Genomic DNA, 18,584 nt, shown 5'->3' with positions numbered 1-18,584 from the left:
AGGGGGAGAGAGAAAAAAAAAAATATATATAGAAACTCCTTTTGTTGACGATTTTGGGGGAAGAAAAAAACAAAATCGGCAACTCAGAAGCCGATTATCTAAAATTTACACAATCTGATAATTTTTCTAAAAGGTACACCAAAATTATAATTTTTCGTTCAAGATGCACCATGTAAGTAAAATTCCCCAGAAGTGCACATGGATGATGAAGCAGAAAGGGTAAAATGCTCTAAAATTGTTCTGATTAAAATGACTTTTCAGTTACATAAATAAGTATTCATGAGAATAGTAAATTGTGAGCCAAAGTCAAAGAAACAGTTAGTATACAGTTAATTAAAATATTATTATTGTTTGTGTGTAGAATGCAGAGAAATAAATGGTGCGTGATGGTAAAGAAGGAAGGGGACAAATAAAAGAATGAAAAAGGGAATGTGATAGGTAAACTGTTTTGGCGCTATTGCCTCTCTCATCTCTGACCTGTTAGTTGCGTAAGCCAACTAATCACCTAAATATATCTCACATCATATACTCATAAATGTTTCTTTAGCATATAAACTTTATTTTCCCAAGAGAACACGTGACATGTAATTAGTAGAGACTAGAGAGAGTTTGAGAATTTTGTTTCCCTCGTTTCAATTTCCAAATTACTTTGCTAATAACTGTGTAGCATTATCCCAATGAAGAAAAAAAAGACAAACCTATGAGGCCTAGAGCTATGTTCCTAAGCAACTTCAACATCATAAAAAATAAAAAAGAAAAAAAGAAAAAAAAGAAAAAAAGAATGATTAGCTAATAAAGAAAATAGCAGAGAAGGAACCTTCGCTTTCCACACTCTTATGCTTATTTTGCATCAATGAAATGTCTTCTTCACTTCTATTCTATACAGTAACCTCCTAGTCTAGCCTTTTTCCTATGTCACCATCTTTATCATTTATTATTATTATTATTTTATATTTTTAGTAAGTTTTAATCTTGGGGTTTCTTCCTCATTATGCAAAAATCTCAGTTCCAAATATTCCACCTTTTTTCATTCGACCCAATTCAATTTTTTCACCAAGTTTAAAGCTTTGCTACTTTTCAACCACACCCATCTTCTCCTTTCTCACAATGCATGATTAATTCAGAGGTGGTGGTGTTTATGTTCTTAATACGTTGTTTCTTCTGAATCTTCTCACAAGAAACTGGTACGGTCATTTGTTCTGTGTATTTTTTTAATCTGTTCCATTGATAATTACATGGTTCATACACTGGGCTTGTTATAAAGATGATGTTATAATAAAGTTAAAAAGTATTTATGATTCTTCAATAACAAAAAAAGTTATGCTGGCATTGGTTGATTTTCCATATTTTCTCAGAAATATTTATGATTCTTGTTTCATTTTTTGGGTCAACATTAAAGTCAGAGTTTTCAGATTTTGCTAAGTTGACCTGTTCATGAGTCTTCAAAAACTCTTAATTTTATTTAACACTGGAAGATATTGGTATGCATAAACGCCATAACTATTATTGTTTGATTTTATGCTATGATAAATTGATAATTTTAGTATGCACTATTATGAGCTGTCCATTTTATAGCAACATATAAATTCTAAAATGCAGTTTCTCAATATGGATGATCACAGCATCCAAAATTGACACACATGATTATATGTTCTGATGTGAATCAACTAATTGTATGATCCTTCTCACAATTCTCAATTCTTAAGCCGGTCTGCTAGATATGCCGTCATTTCATTCCGAATCATCTTCCTTTTGTTTCCTTTTTTTCTTTTGCATTATAGACTGATTTTTAACTGATATGCAAGTTACTTTTTATATTGTAGGGTAAAGGGTGGTTTATACTTTATAGCATACAAAAGAAAGAAAAAATAATGTACTTTTGATGGAGGCATATTACACTGAAGCTGAGATTGAGGACACAAGAGTCTCTTGGTAGAGACCCTTTGTCTGTATGGAAGGCTTATTACACTTTTTTGAGTTCAATCAAGGGAGGATGACCAAGAAAGTCCATTCTCACAAGAAACATCATGGTGGTAAGTGTTGTTTTATATATTCAAGAAGAACTTCACTAATGCTATTTCTATGAGACACTTCCTTCGGTTTATGTACCAAGTACATTCTTCTGAGGGTAGATATGCTGGTAAACTATAGGGAAGCTCTATTGTACACTAAATTCTTATGATTCCTCCTTGAAAGTTAAAAGCTGCTAGTAGTTAATTTGCTTGTCAAATCTTGTATGATTTGGTTGTATCATTACATGGGATGAAAAAGTCTAATTGAATAGGATGATTAATTTGTCACAACAATGAAGATACTTGAAAAATCATATTTGCCCCCTTCTCTGATAGATTGATTTTGCTATGATATGGTGTCTTATGCAGGCATGGATGCTCCTCGAAATAGCCTTGATTTGCAAGTAGAAACATCTCATAATCACTGTTCACGAGGACAATTACCAGTAAGTATATCTTGTCTAGTTGTCTTAAGGGTCTAAAAACACCATCATATTTCCTTCCTTCCCTATTCCTCTGTTATTGGTGACCATGGCCATTACCATTTTATGCAATATTTTCCTTATTTTCCTTTTGTGAATGGTCTTCAAAGTTGTGGGAAACTACATCTACAGAGCTTGATCATGGTCTTGTGTTTTGGTTGAAACTGCATTAATTTATTGTCACCAGTAGGTAGAACTAAGTGGTTTGTGTATAACTCCTGATAACAAGTTTCTCTTTTCCCATTTTTGAATTGTAATCTGATTTGAATATGCAGTACTGTTATCAAGTAGAAGACTGGTCAGAGAATAATCGTTTCTCAAATGTGGCTTCAATGAAAAAACTAATCAACGAAGAACTATCCAAAGGATCAAGCACTAGACAAAATGCGCCAAGCCTTGTGGCAAGGTTGATGGGGATAGATATGATGCCACTGGACACTAAATCTGTTGTTCCATCAGAAAGAATAAGTGAAAATTCGGGGAAGAAACATTCAAGGAAGGGAATGAATGGAAATGGTTCAGTTAGTTGGGATTCCTCCAACTTCAATTATTGTAACCAAATGGAATTAGACTCATTTTATGGAGACATAGATGATGATGGATGGAGCCAGAGTTTCGGAGAAGCAAGGCCACGAGAACATCCTCAGGAAGAGGAACTCCAGAAATTTAAGAAAGAGTTTGAAGCATATCAAGCAGCAAGGTTTGTAGAGTGTTCAAAGGTTGCTGATATTGGTAGTGCGCCTAGACGATTGCTTGCTCATGAGAACCTGAACAATGAAAAGGTGGCACATAATGCAAGTTCGCAGAGAGCAGCAAGAGAGAAACTTGCAGAATACGGTGGTGATATGGAGTTATTCCCAACTTTGCCAAAGCAAGCCTTTCCTTCGAGGAGCAGAACACTAAGTAGAGACTTTGAGGAGTGCTTAATGATGAAATCTAAAAACAGATTAGATAGGTCTTCTTCTCCTACTCGGATAGTTATCTTGAAGCCCGGTCTTGATAGCATTTGCAACCATGACGGCAATTGGAGCAGTTCTTCAAGCAGTTTACAAGGGAGGAATAGTATACAGGATTTTCTTGAGGAAGTGAAAGAGCGCTTGAAATGTGAACTACAAGGTACAACTGTCAAAAAAGGTTCAGTGGTTCGAGGAAGTGGAATTGAGACACCTTACACAGAAAAACCATGTGATCCTAAACTAATAGCTCGCCATATAGTAAAACAGGCGACTAGAGACGCTGAACCAAATTTACCCCGCTCAGAATCAGCAAGATCATACACAAGTGAAATGCAGTTCAATGAACCAAGTTCCCCTGAGTTTATCAATAGAGATACCAGGAGGTTCTTGTCAGAGAGGCTAAGAAATGTTGTGAAAAGTGAAACACATGTTGATATTTCTGAGGTGAATTTTAGAAACTCAAGATTACATGCATTAAACGATCATAGAGTTAGAATAAAGCAAGGAGGAAATATTATCAAGTGTGCAAATGAGATGAACCACTCAAAAGAGGAAAAAGAAATACAAATAGGATCTTTCAGGCATGAACCAGAACCAGATGCCAATGTATTGTTCCACAACCACAGGGAGTTGTCACCTAGGAACCTTGTAAGGTCCCTGTCTGCTCCTGTATCAGGATCAGGAACATCATTTGGGAAGCTTCTTCTAGAGGACCGCCACATTTTAACCGGTGCTCAAATTCGGAGGAAGGTTGAAGCTGTGGAAAATAAATCTGTTGATGTTAAAAAACAGAGAAAAGATAGATTTAATATTAAAGAAAAAGTCTCCAATTTTAGATATGGTCTTGCTCTAAGAAGGAAGCTTTTTGGAAAAAGGAATCAATCAATAGTAGAATCACATGCCAATGAATATGTTTCAATGGTAAGAGATGTCACAAGTGGACCAACAGTTTTCATGAACCATGGTGATAGGCATGTAAGTTGCATATTCTTTCACCATTCTCCATGATGACCTTTGATTTTAATTGTACTTCATGTATAGTTATCTGATCATTAGAGTTTCTGTCATGTGCTATTTAGGAGAACTTCACTGAGGTGCCTCCTAGTCCGGCATCTGTGTGCAGCAGTGTTCATGAAGAACATTGGAGGCAGATTGAATATTTAAGTCCAATATCAACTCCAGATGTGTCTTCAAGAGATGATAACATTGTGCCCCATGTTTTCAGAGATATCAGCTCTGGTTTGAATGGTATGATATAATTATAACTTTCATTAATCTTTCCGTTGTTATGATTTTTGAAATGGATAGTCAACTAGCTCGCAAGATCAGAACTTGATTTTCACATTAAAATTAACTTCAGGATTTCATCTAGCAACAAATTTCTTTGTGGAGAGGGTAAGCCTCAACACAATGATAAGGTTGTCAGCCCTCTGACCTGGAGGTCATGTGTTCAAATCCTGGAAAGAATCTTTCTGCTTGCAAGGGTTAAGGTTGCGTACATCTACCCTCCTTAGACCTCACTAGGTGAGAGTCTCGTGCACTACTAGGCCACCCTTTCTAGTAAATTGCCTACATAGTTTCTTCTATACGAACCATGTTATGAAACTTGACTTTCAGGATAGTGTCTTTCACAGCTTTTTCTTTCATTCAGCAATGTTGACTTGAATTATTATTTCTTATGTCTGCATACTCTTTTGTTTCAAGTGCTTTGTGAATTTGCCCCCTTTTCTATGCTGATGGATCACTCTGGTTATTGATTTCAATGATTTGACAGAGCTAAGGAAGCAACTCAGTCAACTTGAGTCTAATAGTACCGAAGAATTCACGGCGAAACAAAAGGCTAAGCCTATTGAGTCTGAATTAGTTAAAATAGAGGATCCAGCAGAATCTTACACAAGAGATCTACTTGTTGCCTCCGGTCTCTACTTCGGTTCATGGGATAAATCTTTATTAAGAGGAGACACATTTGCCAAGCCTATTGGAAACTCAGTTTTTGAAGAAGTGGAAGCATCTCATAAGAAATTGGCCAAGGACAGTAAGGATAGTTCTTTAAAGGATCAGAATGAGAAAATGTTAGACCACAAAGTTTTACATGATTTGTTAAATGAGGCACTTTCAGTAGTTCTTGGACCACCTTTGACATGGTCTAGATTCAGAAGGAAAATATGCAACTCTTCAATGATGCTACCACCATGTGGAAAGGAACTTTTGAACTTAGTGTGGGAAATTATCAGAGTTTCACTACATCATCCACTAGACATATGTACTTATTCACTTGATAGTTTGGTGGGTCAGTACTTGGAGTCTATCCCTTGGTCTGGATTAATATATGATGAGATTAATACATTGGGAAGAGATATAGAATGTTTAATAACTCATGATCTAGTTGAAGAACTCACAAGGGATATACTCTAAGATATTGTGTGAAGTGTCATTTTACATCACCATTAATTGTCACTATAAGGATTTATATTGATAACATCCTAACTGATAGAGTGTTACTGCATGATTATGTGTGTATATATATAGTATTTGGTGTGAATATTTGTGATACATATTGTACATGAGTGGAATGTGTTATTCTAATGAAAGTGAAATATCAATAATGAAGTATATGGGGATGTAGCTATAAGAAATATCATGAATGGAAGTCAAATTTTGATATAGTTTTGGATACGTGATGGTAACACTTCCTTTAATATATTACAAAAATGATTATGTGCTGGAAAATCACGTGTCCCGTGGGAATGGACTTGTTTGGCATGAAGAATATAACCTCAAAATATTCCACACGTTACCATGTCATGTGTGCCAATCTGGCTGAGTTTCCATGTCTTCAAATCTGTAGGCTGGATTTGCATAATGAATCAGCCTAATACTCCCAAATTCACGGATGAATTAGGAATAATTGCCAAGTGTGGGATCAAGAACATAGGAAAATTATAAGGGTGGACTTAAAAAAGTTCTTTATTTAGAAGGGGCTAGTTAAATAATTATATTTAAAAAACATATGATTTTTTACTATTTGTATATGTTTATGAGTTATTATTTTTTTGGAAAATAATGTAGAGAAAAAAAAAATGGAGAATCATAAAATATATTTGTAAGAAATCTTCAAATTCTTTTCTTACCATTCTTAAAATTAACTCACAAATAAATCTTAAAACAAAATTTAATAAAAGTAGCCACACATGACTGGGTACGAATGGAAGAAAACATAGGACTATCAGAACAGTGCTGATAGCATACCTAAAATATTGCCTAGTTGGAAACATAACAGGTCGATCATGTATCTATCATGGTGGATTTAGTGACCTGTTTCACTTTTTTTTATCTCTTTATGTCCCAACCTAATGAAAAGTTGTCACGTACTTGAAAAGAAAAAAAATAAACATAAATAACATTTTTATATTATTTGTTAGGATATGATTGACTTGGAATACAACGACAAGAAATTTTAAGTACAGAGCATTCTGGTTCTGAATTACTTGCTAAGAGCATTTATCATTTTTTTAGAGATAAAGATTATATTATTGATTTTGTAGCAGATAATATACATAAAATTACTTTATTGTGTATCTGTATTCGGTAAAATAAAATAATTTGTAAGTACTTATCTTTGCTTAAAATTTGATTACTACTACCAAAACTTTTGAGGCAACATAACATTCACCATATGAAATGATGTCATTCTATGTCACTATATAAAGCAACTACAGTAAGGTTTTCTCAATACTTTTTACACCCTCAATATTGCTGTATGTTCAATTACCAAAAATAACTTGGCAATGAAGCATGAATTATATCAAACTGATCTCACTACTACTAATATTAAAAAAACTTGTGTTTCTCCTCAAGCATCAACTTCCTCTTGCAGAACACAAACGCTTTGTTGCACGTTCAACACATACTTTATGTCTATGTAATCCATGCCACATATCATTTGAGCACTTATTCATTAGTCCAAGCTTGGCTATCTGATTATGCAGTGCTTCTAAGTTGACTATAGGAACAGTTGTTGGTCGCCCATGAGCACACTGCACAACAAAGCAAATTCATCAATGTCATGAATGTTGCCATTCCTCTCAATACATACACACAAACATTGAAATATATATCTTACTTGGAAACAAAGTGATGTGTTCTTTAGCTCTTCAACTATAAGGGAACATTCTGATGGTAGCAATGAATCCCCAAACATGATTGCACCTTCACAATCAACCATTGATAAAATTAAAGGAAAGTTGCCAATGAGAAAAATCCAACACTGAGGATTAACAGGTTGTGAACAGATGGAGTTTTCATGCATGCAATTGGTAAGAACCGGGAACAGTTACATAGAAGACAAAAGAAGAGGGGGGCATTTCCGGGTGAGTAATGTAAATTATTACCATAATGCATCATGGTATTGCACATAATTATGTCCAGAATCCACTTTAATTTATTGAAGAAATGGTCCTTATATGGAGTAGTTGTAGCTAGTGAGATTAGGCACGCATACCTCTACATGCTTTGGAATTTAAGACTCGTATAACGGAAGGTGGCATTGTTGATGATCCTTCAGTTTCAGCAAGCTAGGGGTAAAAGTAAATTGAAAGTTAAGAGCAGTAAAGTATCATCAATGTCAACAAGCTAGGGGTACAGATAAATTGAAAGTTAAAAGTAGTAAAATAGCCAATTATTGAAGGAAGATGAGGGGCTCTGATAAGGATTTTTAAAACCTGCTGAAGAAACTCTAAAAGATCAATATCATTTAAGTTGACGCCTAAAATACACGGTACCTACAAGGAGTTACAATATGATTCAACATCAGTAATACGAAAAACATGCAAGGAATGCAGCATGAATTGCTTGTTGACTTTACAATGAATTGAACAAATAAATTCAGAAATTAAAAAGATAATTGTGTTTCAGGCTTGCAGCTAGTAAACAAAGAAAAACTAAAGGGTAAAGATGACAGTATTAACCGCAACAAGTGTTACAACCATTGGTAGTCTGTGGAGAATATCCAAATTCCTGAAAAGGCAATCAAAATTATAATAAATTAAGAAAGCCAAAACAATAATTGACGAGTTTGACATAACATCATTCTATGATTTAACTTGAACCTAAAACTACAGTTTAATTGGCAAGTGGAAATCGAATAAAATCTGAAATGTGCATGCCATGAACAAATAAATAATAGACATCGGGTATCTTGGTTCATTACCAAGATAATCAAAGATGTAACATCAATTATCTTTTGAGTTCTAACACAATTGAATAAGGTATGTATGCAACTTCTGCAAGACAGGTAGGCACACCTTTTAAAGGACTCAGAATTTTGAGTGTGAATGTTGCAGATCCAGCCCCAATCTTTAATCTGTTCACAGTAACTATGAAGCATTTGATATCCAATTTCTGGAAGCACCTGTATAATGCATCATACTAACTGTGTAAGAATCATAAAACATGTCCTAAATCAAATCCACATAATATACTCTAATGCATGGGATGCATACCAGTTCCTGCTCAGCATCTAGATAGGTTATTGCTTTTGCTTCACCAGATAAGACCTAAGTGTTTAACACTTTAACTAGTTTAGTAAGCCACACTGAAGAAATATTCCTGACATATCAGCATGAACAAGTTTACCTTTTGACGCAATTCTTCCAGTCTGATTCTTTCATCTGCTGCATGCTGTAAACATAACTATTATCAATGTAGCACACAACTTTTCCTGAGGAGATACTCTTGATGTTTTTGACAATGTGCATGTATATCACACATCCTAGGTATCCACGTGCATGCATATCATACATCCCAGGTATCCATGTGCATGTATATCAAACATCCCAGGTATCCACATATGCATGTGCACATATGCACATTTTTTAAGTGTTTATTTTAATTGTCTAAGCCATTCTGGGAGATCCTGTAGATGAGGAATAAGAGACCAACCATGGGTCTGTACAGGGGAAGTAAGGGGCGTGCAAGAAGAGGTGCTGTGAGTGTCTTAAGGGGAGAGTAGAGTTGTTTGGATGGAGCGTGAGGTGTAGAGCTTATAAAAAAAGTTACAAGATGTGTGCTTTGAGCCACATGAGCAAAAGGAGTTGTAATAAACAGATGGGACAATAAAGGCTAATCAGGAGGAGCATAGCTGCAAGGGTCAAACAGAGATGTTTACTTGTAAATCTATATTACTTCATAGTATGTATGTGTCAAAATGACGTCTGTCATAGTCAATTCTTTCTTATATGATCCTTCGATCTTTGGCTTTAAGAAGTAAGAATGTTGAAATTGTCTAGCAATGCTGTGTAAGAGACATACCTGATCAATAATTGCAAGGGTACTCCCAGCTACAACTGGAATGAATTTTTTATCCACCTGGTAGAGAACTTTGGCATCGTCAAGGCATTTCTTACTGATAGTTTCAGGTATCAACGAATCTCCAGCAAGATGCAAGAATCCAGAAGTGATGTCAAGTATATTATTTTGACATTGAACATCAACCAATTTATCATTTTTCTGCACAAAGGTCACACTCATAGTCAGATCCCTCAGTCATTCTCCATAATAATGGATATCTGTGTAAGAACATAACTGGAGTTTGCGGTGGGGATTTCCTCCATTTGGTCCTGTTATCTAAGGATTCTTGCACTTCCTTCAGCATCAATTCTGAAATATGAGATAGAACGGGCAGTAAATTAACAGGTGAATGATAAGACAAATATTTAGGGAAACATTAAACTATTGATCATATAAACATGAAAGAAGAAGCTACAAGCATTATTCAATTAGACCGAGAGTAAAAAATTTCAGTACAGAAGCTTGTGTAAACTACAAAGCTTCCACAATTATGGGCCTTTTGTTTTTGGAAGAAGTTGCTAAACAACAAAAACAGCTTCCAGCTTTATATAGCACAAAGAAACTAGTTGTAAAGAAACTTCTAATTTTAAAACTGAAATAGTTGCTCAAAATAATATCTAAAGTTAGGGCAGTTAAGCAATAGATATCCGTGGGTATTATATTGAACACGGTTACGAGTCAAAACCTAGCATTTCAAATGAGCTCATTATGTCACAGATTATATAGTTTTTCTAACACGTTGAACTCGCCTCTGGATTTAGTATTGTTTAGAATTTCGAGACCTTCAAACAAATCAATCTCTCCAACGTCATTAACTTGTGTCTTTCCCATAACATCTGACCTCTGTTTCTCATCAGTTCTAAGATCAGGGAAAAACCACAAAGGTCAGTGAGAAATTATTCCCATTCAGCAGCTTAAGGGTCAATAAGAGATTATCCTACTTGAAATTTTGCAATAAGAGATCTTCAGTGCTTGTTTGAAGAGAACGAGGAGATTGTCGGGGATACTTAAAAGCAACAGCTTCTGCAGATCCAAAAGCATCAGTCCAATTTGTGCTACTGGGAAATGTTGGTACTTTGAATAAGGGGGGAAGGGAATAAAAGAATAAAATTTAGAACCTCGGTGATTGAAAGCAGCGTTTGACATTTGGTCAGGTCTTTTGGCTATCATTTCTGAAGGTTGATTTAAAGAGAAAAACCTCCTTTTGCTTTTATGGAATGGAGGAGCTGAAAAGCTTCTTCTATATCTTTCACGATTGTTCTCCAAATCTGCATGTCCAAAGTGATCCCTTTTGCTTTTGCTTTTTTTACGACTCTGGCAAATTTCAACACAGAACTCAGGCAGCAGCCAGTCTGGCACCTCATTTAAAATATCTGTCCTTTTGGTAGAACATATATCACTGCAATCAGGCCACTCAACTAATCTGTTGAACATTTTATTAAAACCAACAGCTCCATCAAAATCAAATTCAGTATTTGCAGAACTTGTTGAGGTACAGTGATGTTGATTGGCTTTCCTGGACATATTGTAACTGAAGTCACATTCATTTTGTTCATCATCAAGAAATTTTGGGTGATTGACCCTTTCATAATGCCTAAAGACTCCTCCAAGATCATTACCATCAGTTATATGATCAACACCCGATGCATTGACTTGAGATGAGGGTTCTTGGTAGACAGGATCCCATTCAGATTTTAATAACTGGTCATCAGACCCGGTGCTTCCCATTTGTGTCTTCGTATAGTATGAATCTGAAGGGAGACAGCTTTCTTCAGCAAATTCTCCTAAGAGAAAATCAGAAAATCTAGACACTTTTAACTTTTTCACAACTTCTGGATAGGGACTGGAATACAAATCCTTACCGCAATCCTCTCTCATATTTTGCTTGCTCCAAAAGCTATCAATTGGGATTTCATTTTCATCATTTACAAACAAACCCTTCTCATGCAGGATACTTCCTCGGGAAGAGCATCTCGTCAGAAAAGGCTTTTGAAAATTCCTATTAATGTGTACATCATAACCAAACCCATGACAGTCATAAAGTAAATCACCTTTTAATGATTCATTGATCACATCATCGTCTACTTTAAGGAATTTTTTCCCATGTGAGGAACATGGTGAATCAAAAGGTACATTATCGTAGAAACTTTCTGCAGCAGGAAACTTACCATCCAAAAAATTATGTCCTTGTGATAGAGCAGTTTTATCATACATCAGTAAATTGTTATGCTTTCTCTTCACAGAGGACATGCATTTGGCATATGAACCATCCAGTAAATTATCGTAATTTTTTTTCCCATGTGAATAGCTTGGTGCATCTAAAGGTACACTTTCATAGAAACTTTCTTCTGCAGCAGGAAATTTACCATCCACAAAGTAATCTCCTTGTGCTAGACAAGTGTTATCATGCATCAATAAACTGTTATGCTTTCTATTCACAGTAGACAAGCATTTGTCATATGAAACATCCAGTAAATTGCTAGAATACCCAGCCTGACAAAGAAAGTCTCTGTTAGATTGTTGCTCTCTGAACATCTCAGTCCCTCGATGCAAGTAACCAAGAGAGGTTCTAACATCTTCCCTGTTGGTTTGGTGACAAATATCTTCAGTTAGTTTGTCTGAAGTGGAAAGGAAGAGGTCTAGGCAATCCTTACTCTTTTGGTTTCCAACTTTTGATATATCTGCATCAAAAAATATCTGACAATCTTAGGCTTATATCAGAAACCAAAACCACATGGTCAACTGTGGCCTACAAACAAAGCATTTAATAAAAATATTTTCCACATTATACTTTTTTCCTGCAACAAGTATGCTACTTTTAATGCAAATATAGAAGATAAAGAAAGACCCAATTAAATGGACAAAATTGATTTGATTAGTGCAAAGGAAGCTATTTGACAACCAAAATCAGAAACTTTACCTGCTTCCGCTGAAATGACGTTAACTTCTGTTATCCAGGGTTGGTCTTCTTGTAGTCTGTAAGACGCTCCATTGGAGGACTCTCCTATAATCATCTCAGAGATCAGTAGAAGCATAAAAACCAGCAAGACATTGTACTGCTACCTTATATCAATAAGATGCAGTGAGAGTATACCACAAACTACGTTTTCCTCCCAAAATCGTTTGATGGCCTTCTCAATGAAATCCAGAATAGGAGCCCAGTCCTTTCAATGTGAGGGAAAACAAAAGGTTGAATGATGAATTAAAAAAACAGTCAAACATAAGCAGTGCATCTGGTTGTGATAACATAATTCAGAGAAACAATAAGAGGAAAACAAATCTTTTTAAATCACTAGTAAATGGTTCCTCATTGGAGTTAATTTACAAAACCAGTGTACAAAGATTATTATATAAGCTTGTATCTGATATAGAACCTACAAAATCACTTCTGGACATTAAACGAACAAGTATGCAGTAACAACTCTTAAAATTACAGTTAAGATAAGAGGAGTAAGGAAAAGAGAAGCTAGAAATACTACCTTGAACTGAACATAAGTTTTTGATGGCTCAAAGGTCAAGTCATACAAAGATCGGGGACAACTTAAATTCAAGATATAAGCTGGACATTGTTGAAACCTACTTCTCTTCTTGTTTTGGAGCTCATCATCAGTACCCTGTGAGTTCAGATCCTCAAACCTAATGGCCAATTGACTAAGAAGCTTATGAATTGGACCTTTGCAAACGAACTGTGAGTTGATATCTAATTGTGTTAAGGTCAACAGTACAAATGTTTAACACAATTGATTATTTCAAACCTCAACTCATCGATTCTGCATCATTTATAAACTATCTAAAATTGTACAATCACATGGATACAGACATACTCCAAGGCCTGCAAAGCAAATACAGAAACACGTCGAAAGTTAAGGGAGGGGACAGAACTGAATTTACACAAAATTTGGGTAAGATGAGATACATAACTGACTTCTTATATTGGAAAAGGAATCACCTTCATGTTCAAAGTATTGCAAGGCCCAGATATATATCCAGAAAGCTTCATGATATCATGCTCAACTTCTATATCATGAAGAGAGGTTGAGATCTCCATCCCAAAGCCATTGGTCAAAAGTGACAGTGGAGAAGAAGCAGAATGTGTGCAAAAAAGCTCATTCTCTCTGCATATAAGGTATAAAAAATGTTAATAAACCAAGAAAAAGAAGATGCAACTTGCCCTTTTGAGGGGAAAATACCTTTCAATGTCAACAACTTTGAAGGAAATATTTGGGCGCACAAGTGCAAGACGCATTACACATTTCTTGATTGATTGCAGTACCTTATTTGGGCTTCCAATTCAAAGATCAAATTAATCAGTCAATCCAAAATTCAGAATCAGAGCCACAGTTTCATAAAAGGTAACTATGACTTCACAAAATATATCACTTTTATGCTGGGACAAGAGAAAAGGAACCTGGATTGAATGTATTTCCTCCGAACCGGTTGATTGTAAAATAAATCACGGACAACAACTGTCAGACAGGCTTAATTAGCAATTTATTCGTAGTTTTAAACGAATGTGATAAAAATAATCATCAATAAGAATTGAACCTCTAGCTGCACTAACAGAATTAGTATGGAACAGGTATTGTAGATTGCCCAGTGTGGAAAAGAAATTAAAAAAGCAAAATTTTAACTTCAAGGGAAAGGAAAATTGGTTACCAAGTGATGAAGGCATACAAATGAAACAATTTCCAATCTACCTATCAATCAAGAGAAACACTGGGAAGTTGGTTAAGATGTGAGGCATAAAGTGAGAATACGCAGGTTCAAACACCGGGAAATGTGCTCTCTTCCTCATCCCATGAAAATATTTTTGTTGCCTATATAAAAGAAACAACTTCCAAAATACTCCACCGACCAAACTTAAAAGGTGAGCCTCGGTATAACATTATGTTTGTAGCCTTGTGACTTGTAGGTCATGATTCATGTACCAGAAATAGCCCCTCTGCTTGCAGAAGTATGGCTGCGTACATCTGACTCCATAACCTAACTGGGTGTGAACCTTGTGATTTGGGCCACCCTTTTTTATTCGACCAAATCGAAAACATGTAAAAAAGGTGGGAAACAGTTAAACTACTCTTGTAAACATGTGGAAACTGTTCCACAAAGAAGAATGTTTAGAATAGCACAGCTCCCAACTCTAGTTGTGATTAGTAACACTAACTGGTCAAAAAAGTTTTATAACTGCAATATGTATGAAGTGACCAACTATACTAATACAAGTATACATGATGAAAAGATTATTATAAACAGTTTTGCCTTAAGGAACTCAAAAAAGCAAAGCAGATCCGTGAATCTGTTATTATAATATTAAGTAATTCAGATGACAATTATCTTTTGTGCAAAAAATAGGGAGACAGGAAGATTGATGAATCTCAAAAAACCATAGATAAATGTAAACAAGATGAGTCCTAGACATGGGGGCCAAAGGTAGAATAACATAATTCATCCAAAAATGGAATGATGCGAAACTCGAGATTACTCTACTGACTAACTAAGCAAAGCAGCAAATTTAAGGAAATTTGCTAAAGTAATTAACTACAAAAAAAGCTTATATCCTTCTATCAAAAAAGGACAAAAGAAGAAGCATATATCCTTATTCAATTAAAGCAAAAGCAAAATGAGAGAGCAATAAACCACAGAATAGTGATCTTGATATCCTAATTAGCTCAAATTGAAAGTCTCAAGTTAAAAAGATGGAAAGTTGTGTGAGAGAAGGATTTCATAACTCCAAATCCTATGCCATCAAGTAATTCATGGAAAGAAATGAATGCCATCTATGCACCAATAAAAATCATGCAACGGTAAGATTGACTGAAATTATCACCTGTTGTGCCCACTTCTTTTCTATCATCATCAATACCGAGATATAAACACTTGCACCCCTGCAATAAATATAGAAAAGTAAACCTGAAAAAATCTTGCATCAATAGCAGCTACAGTATCCATTTGAATAAAAAATATTATACAGGAATAAACAGTGAAAAGTTATTCCCACCTTCAATATTTTTTTATATCCATTTGGCCTTCCACAAGTTCTTGTCACAATTTCCAACACAGAGACTTCAGAAATGGAAGCTAAAGCTTCCCCACGAAAACCAAAGTTTCCAGTTGTGACATTCAGGTCATCCAAATTAAGAAATTTAGATGTTGCTGGTTGCACAATAAGCAATAAATCACATTATCAAAGGTGGGAAAGGAAACTTCGATTCATGAGAGAAAAACAATGTTTCTTCAGCATTATTATTTCTCAAATCAACTTGTGAAATTTAAACCCACCCGCTGTACTCTCTTATTAATGATAATCTGAAATCCTCCCGTCTTCAATTTTTTTCTTCATATTTTTCATGTAATATAACCCAAAGTAGCTTTTCAGATGTTGAGTTTCACACACTGCAATAGACTGCGTCTAAACAGTGTGACCACTTTAGTTACTTTCATTAAGTGATGTGTTTAGAACCAGATAATGATAAACTCTGTTAATACAACTTTCCCTAACACTGACCCCAAAAAACAGCTGCATGTATAAAGCAATTAAATTATTTCAGTAACCTATAATCGCCTCTAGCAAAGAAAATTGAGCACATGAAAGCTAGGCCAGCTAAGTCGTCTACCACATACAGACAATCTTATATTGTAACCACAGCCAATTAGTAAGTCGTAAATCTTAAAAATCTATACAAGTATATGTAGGTGGCCCTTTAATAACCATATTTCTTTTACGAGGCAAAACATAAAAAGTGATAATAGCCAGAGACTGTTGCGTACTTGCATTTAGAATTCAACTACGAAGAAAAAAGAGCATGAATGCACATGCATCAACCATAGAAAAAGTCTACAAGGCAAAAGAGAAAGAAAATAAAAAAATGAATAGATAATGAAAGGTACAATACAATGTACCGTATCTTTCCCCCGCCAATTCTAATCCATCTCGAGTAATTCCACCTCCTACAAAATATAGTGAAACCATAATGGTATATGGTGACTAAATGTAACATGGAGGTTCAGATTTTAAGCTGGGAAAAGATGAAATCAACAATCTTAAATAAAAATGCTCCCATCTCCGCAGAATTTAGTCCTTATACAATGAAAAAAATCCCAATTTGGCCAACGAGAATCTCAAATTTCGGTCAAAATAAACCTTGATAATGACTATTTTTATGTGAAATTTGTCCTGAAAATTACTAATTTTGTGGACACTTGAGATTCATAGGAGCAAGGTTAGATTTTTATTTCATTTTTTCATTTCTCCGTGACTAAATTGGACGCATTTTATGTGAGGGACAAATTTGAATGCTTAATTGAACATTACCGTCGTCAAGTACTTTCACATAACAGCTCCCAACACTAACAAACACAGACACCTGAAAAAATGCTACAGATTCAGTAGAATTCTCAAAGGTAATAATTGCTTTATCTCTATGAATAGATACCTTAGTGGCTCTGGCATCGAGGCTATTGAAAACAAGTTCCTCAACGACGCGTGTGGAGTCGAAGATGAAAATGCCAGAACGCACTGAACTACGAAGAGATTTTGGCAAAGGCCTTATTATGCTCGCCATTTTCTGCAAATTGCAACGAATGAGGGTTCTTCTTTTAGGGTTCTTCTTTTAGGGTTTTCGCTGCCACTGTTACTGTTTTGAATTCTGTTGCACCAAAACGGCGGTTTGATCACACGTGTAACCGAATAGTTTCCCTCTCTTTTTTAGGAAGTTTCACATGGTTCTACATTAACTATATTTATTATGAACTAAATGTCAATAACTTGATTAATTTATTGGCAGAAACATTCACGTACCCAAAAGTACCTAAAGAGTGAAGGAACCAAAAAATAAATAGGAACGAAATTTATATTATCAACAATTTTGTTTACTTTCCTAAAGTTTCACTAGATTTTCATATATATTAAAAGGTCAATAATATTGCTTTTCTAAATTCACATAGTTTCATATAGTTCTTTCTTAAAAAATTTAGTTTTTCAACTTTCAAATTAGGACTGGTTTAATATTTTTAATTCATATTTAAATCTCTAATCCGTCTACTAAAATTTGAAGTTTTAAATGTGAATGACATTCTCATCTATTCTATCATTAATACCGTTTTAATATTTCTTCTTATGCTTGCAATATATTAACTAAATATGTTTTAATGCAATAGAGTGTAATAACATATTTATATTATTTAATTTGAAATATATGTTACTCTTTTTATTTGTGCACCGCGCGATTTTTTTATTATCTTATTTTTTAGAAGACTAGTGTCCTATATAGTATACTATTTAAGTTGCTTGTTGTTATGGCTCACTTGACATGCGAGATAGAATAAGATGTAAGAGTAAAAATTTTGATAAAAATTTAATACAATAGAGCTTTATAACAGTGGACAAGTTAACAATTATTAACTTTGCAAAACTAAATATATTTAAATATATATCTATCTAAAATATTGTGTAACTTTTACCATAGTGTAATTTTTACTTCTTATTTTGCCATTCATATTATTTAATTTTTACAAAAAATCATATAATTTTAATTAATCATTACCAACACATTATTTAACCACATCTCTCACCTTAAACTATATATTATCATAAACATACAAAAATTATAGTATAAAGTACATTGAATACAACAAATATATTTTAATTATGAAAAATGAAATATATAAAAACTGAATGTATAATACCATACAATATTGACCGGTAGGTACGAAGTACCTGTACACACTAATATATATAAATTCTAATCCCTGAATCCTAGAATTAAATACAAATCCTAATCCTCAAAGTA

The 18,584-nt window shown here is 34.5% G+C and overlaps 2 protein-coding genes across 8 annotated transcripts; one reads left to right on the top strand and one right to left on the bottom strand.

Moving 5' to 3' along the window:
* LOC109333275 lies at positions 746 to 6,060 on the top strand. 2 transcript variants are annotated; one of them, XM_019568672.1, is made up of 7 exons: positions 746 to 1,184; positions 1,824 to 2,033; positions 2,382 to 2,458; positions 2,770 to 4,425; positions 4,530 to 4,698; positions 5,225 to 5,868; positions 5,917 to 6,060. In XM_019568672.1, exons 2-6 carry the CDS (start codon positions 1,952 to 1,954, stop codon positions 5,863 to 5,865), a joined length of 2,625 nt encoding a protein of 874 aa, XP_019424217.1. In that variant the 5' UTR covers positions 746 to 1,184; positions 1,824 to 1,951; the 3' UTR covers positions 5,866 to 5,868; positions 5,917 to 6,060. The 2 variants fall into 2 exon arrangements, with proteins under 2 accessions (XP_019424217.1, XP_019424216.1); XM_019568671.1 differs by having other exon boundaries at positions 5,225 to 6,060.
* Positions 7,070 to 17,475, bottom strand: LOC109333120 (DNA mismatch repair protein MLH3). Of its 6 annotated transcripts, none has more exons than XM_019568404.1 (26): positions 17,229 to 17,475; positions 17,108 to 17,159; positions 16,696 to 16,743; positions 15,794 to 15,948; positions 15,623 to 15,680; positions 14,207 to 14,264; positions 13,989 to 14,081; positions 13,748 to 13,913; positions 13,615 to 13,630; positions 13,278 to 13,498; positions 12,893 to 12,962; positions 12,719 to 12,802; positions 10,917 to 12,479; positions 10,740 to 10,821; positions 10,548 to 10,657; positions 10,034 to 10,107; positions 9,760 to 9,957; positions 9,085 to 9,129; positions 8,952 to 9,005; positions 8,754 to 8,860; positions 8,418 to 8,466; positions 8,172 to 8,231; positions 7,952 to 8,024; positions 7,574 to 7,659; positions 7,286 to 7,487; positions 7,089 to 7,253 (listed from the first exon to the last, which is right to left on the bottom strand). In XM_019568404.1, exons 1-25 carry the CDS (start codon positions 17,355 to 17,357, stop codon positions 7,311 to 7,313), a joined length of 3,828 nt encoding a protein of 1,275 aa, XP_019423949.1. In that variant the 5' UTR covers positions 17,358 to 17,475; the 3' UTR covers positions 7,089 to 7,253; positions 7,286 to 7,310. The 6 variants fall into 6 exon arrangements, with proteins under 6 accessions (XP_019423951.1, XP_019423952.1, XP_019423949.1 ...); XM_019568405.1 differs by having other exon boundaries at positions 7,192 to 7,260; positions 7,292 to 7,487; XM_019568406.1 differs by lacking the exon at positions 8,172 to 8,231 and having other exon boundaries at positions 7,070 to 7,253.

This window comes from Lupinus angustifolius, chromosome LG18 (genome assembly GCF_001865875.1).
Source record: "Lupinus angustifolius cultivar Tanjil chromosome LG18, LupAngTanjil_v1.0, whole genome shotgun sequence".
Classification (NCBI taxonomy): domain Eukaryota; kingdom Viridiplantae; phylum Streptophyta; class Magnoliopsida; order Fabales; family Fabaceae; genus Lupinus; species Lupinus angustifolius.
This window is presented reverse-complemented; position numbering and strand designations above follow the sequence as displayed.

Bases quoted from the DNA above. Each gene is read 5' to 3' on its own strand.
- LOC109333275 (XM_019568672.1), top strand. From the start codon at position 1,952: ATGGAAGGCTTATTACACTTTTTTGAGTTCAATCAAGGGAGGATGACC. The intron at 2,034-2,381 runs GTAAGTGTTGTT...TGTCTTATGCAG, and splicing joins TCACAAGAAACATCATGGTG to GCATGGATGCTCCTCGAAAT. The intron at 4,699-5,224 runs GTATGATATAAT...ATGATTTGACAG, and splicing joins TATCAGCTCTGGTTTGAATG to AGCTAAGGAAGCAACTCAGT.
- LOC109333120 (XM_019568404.1), bottom strand. From the start codon at position 17,357: ATGGCGAGCATAATAAGGCCTTTGCCAAAATCTCTTCGTAGTTCAGTG. The intron at 16,744-17,107 runs GTAATGTTCAAT...TATATTTTGTAG, and splicing joins TGTGAAAGTACTTGACGACG to GAGGTGGAATTACTCGAGAT. The intron at 12,963-13,277 runs GTAGTATTTCTA...TCACATTGAAAG, and splicing joins AAACTTATGTTCAGTTCAAG to GACTGGGCTCCTATTCTGGA.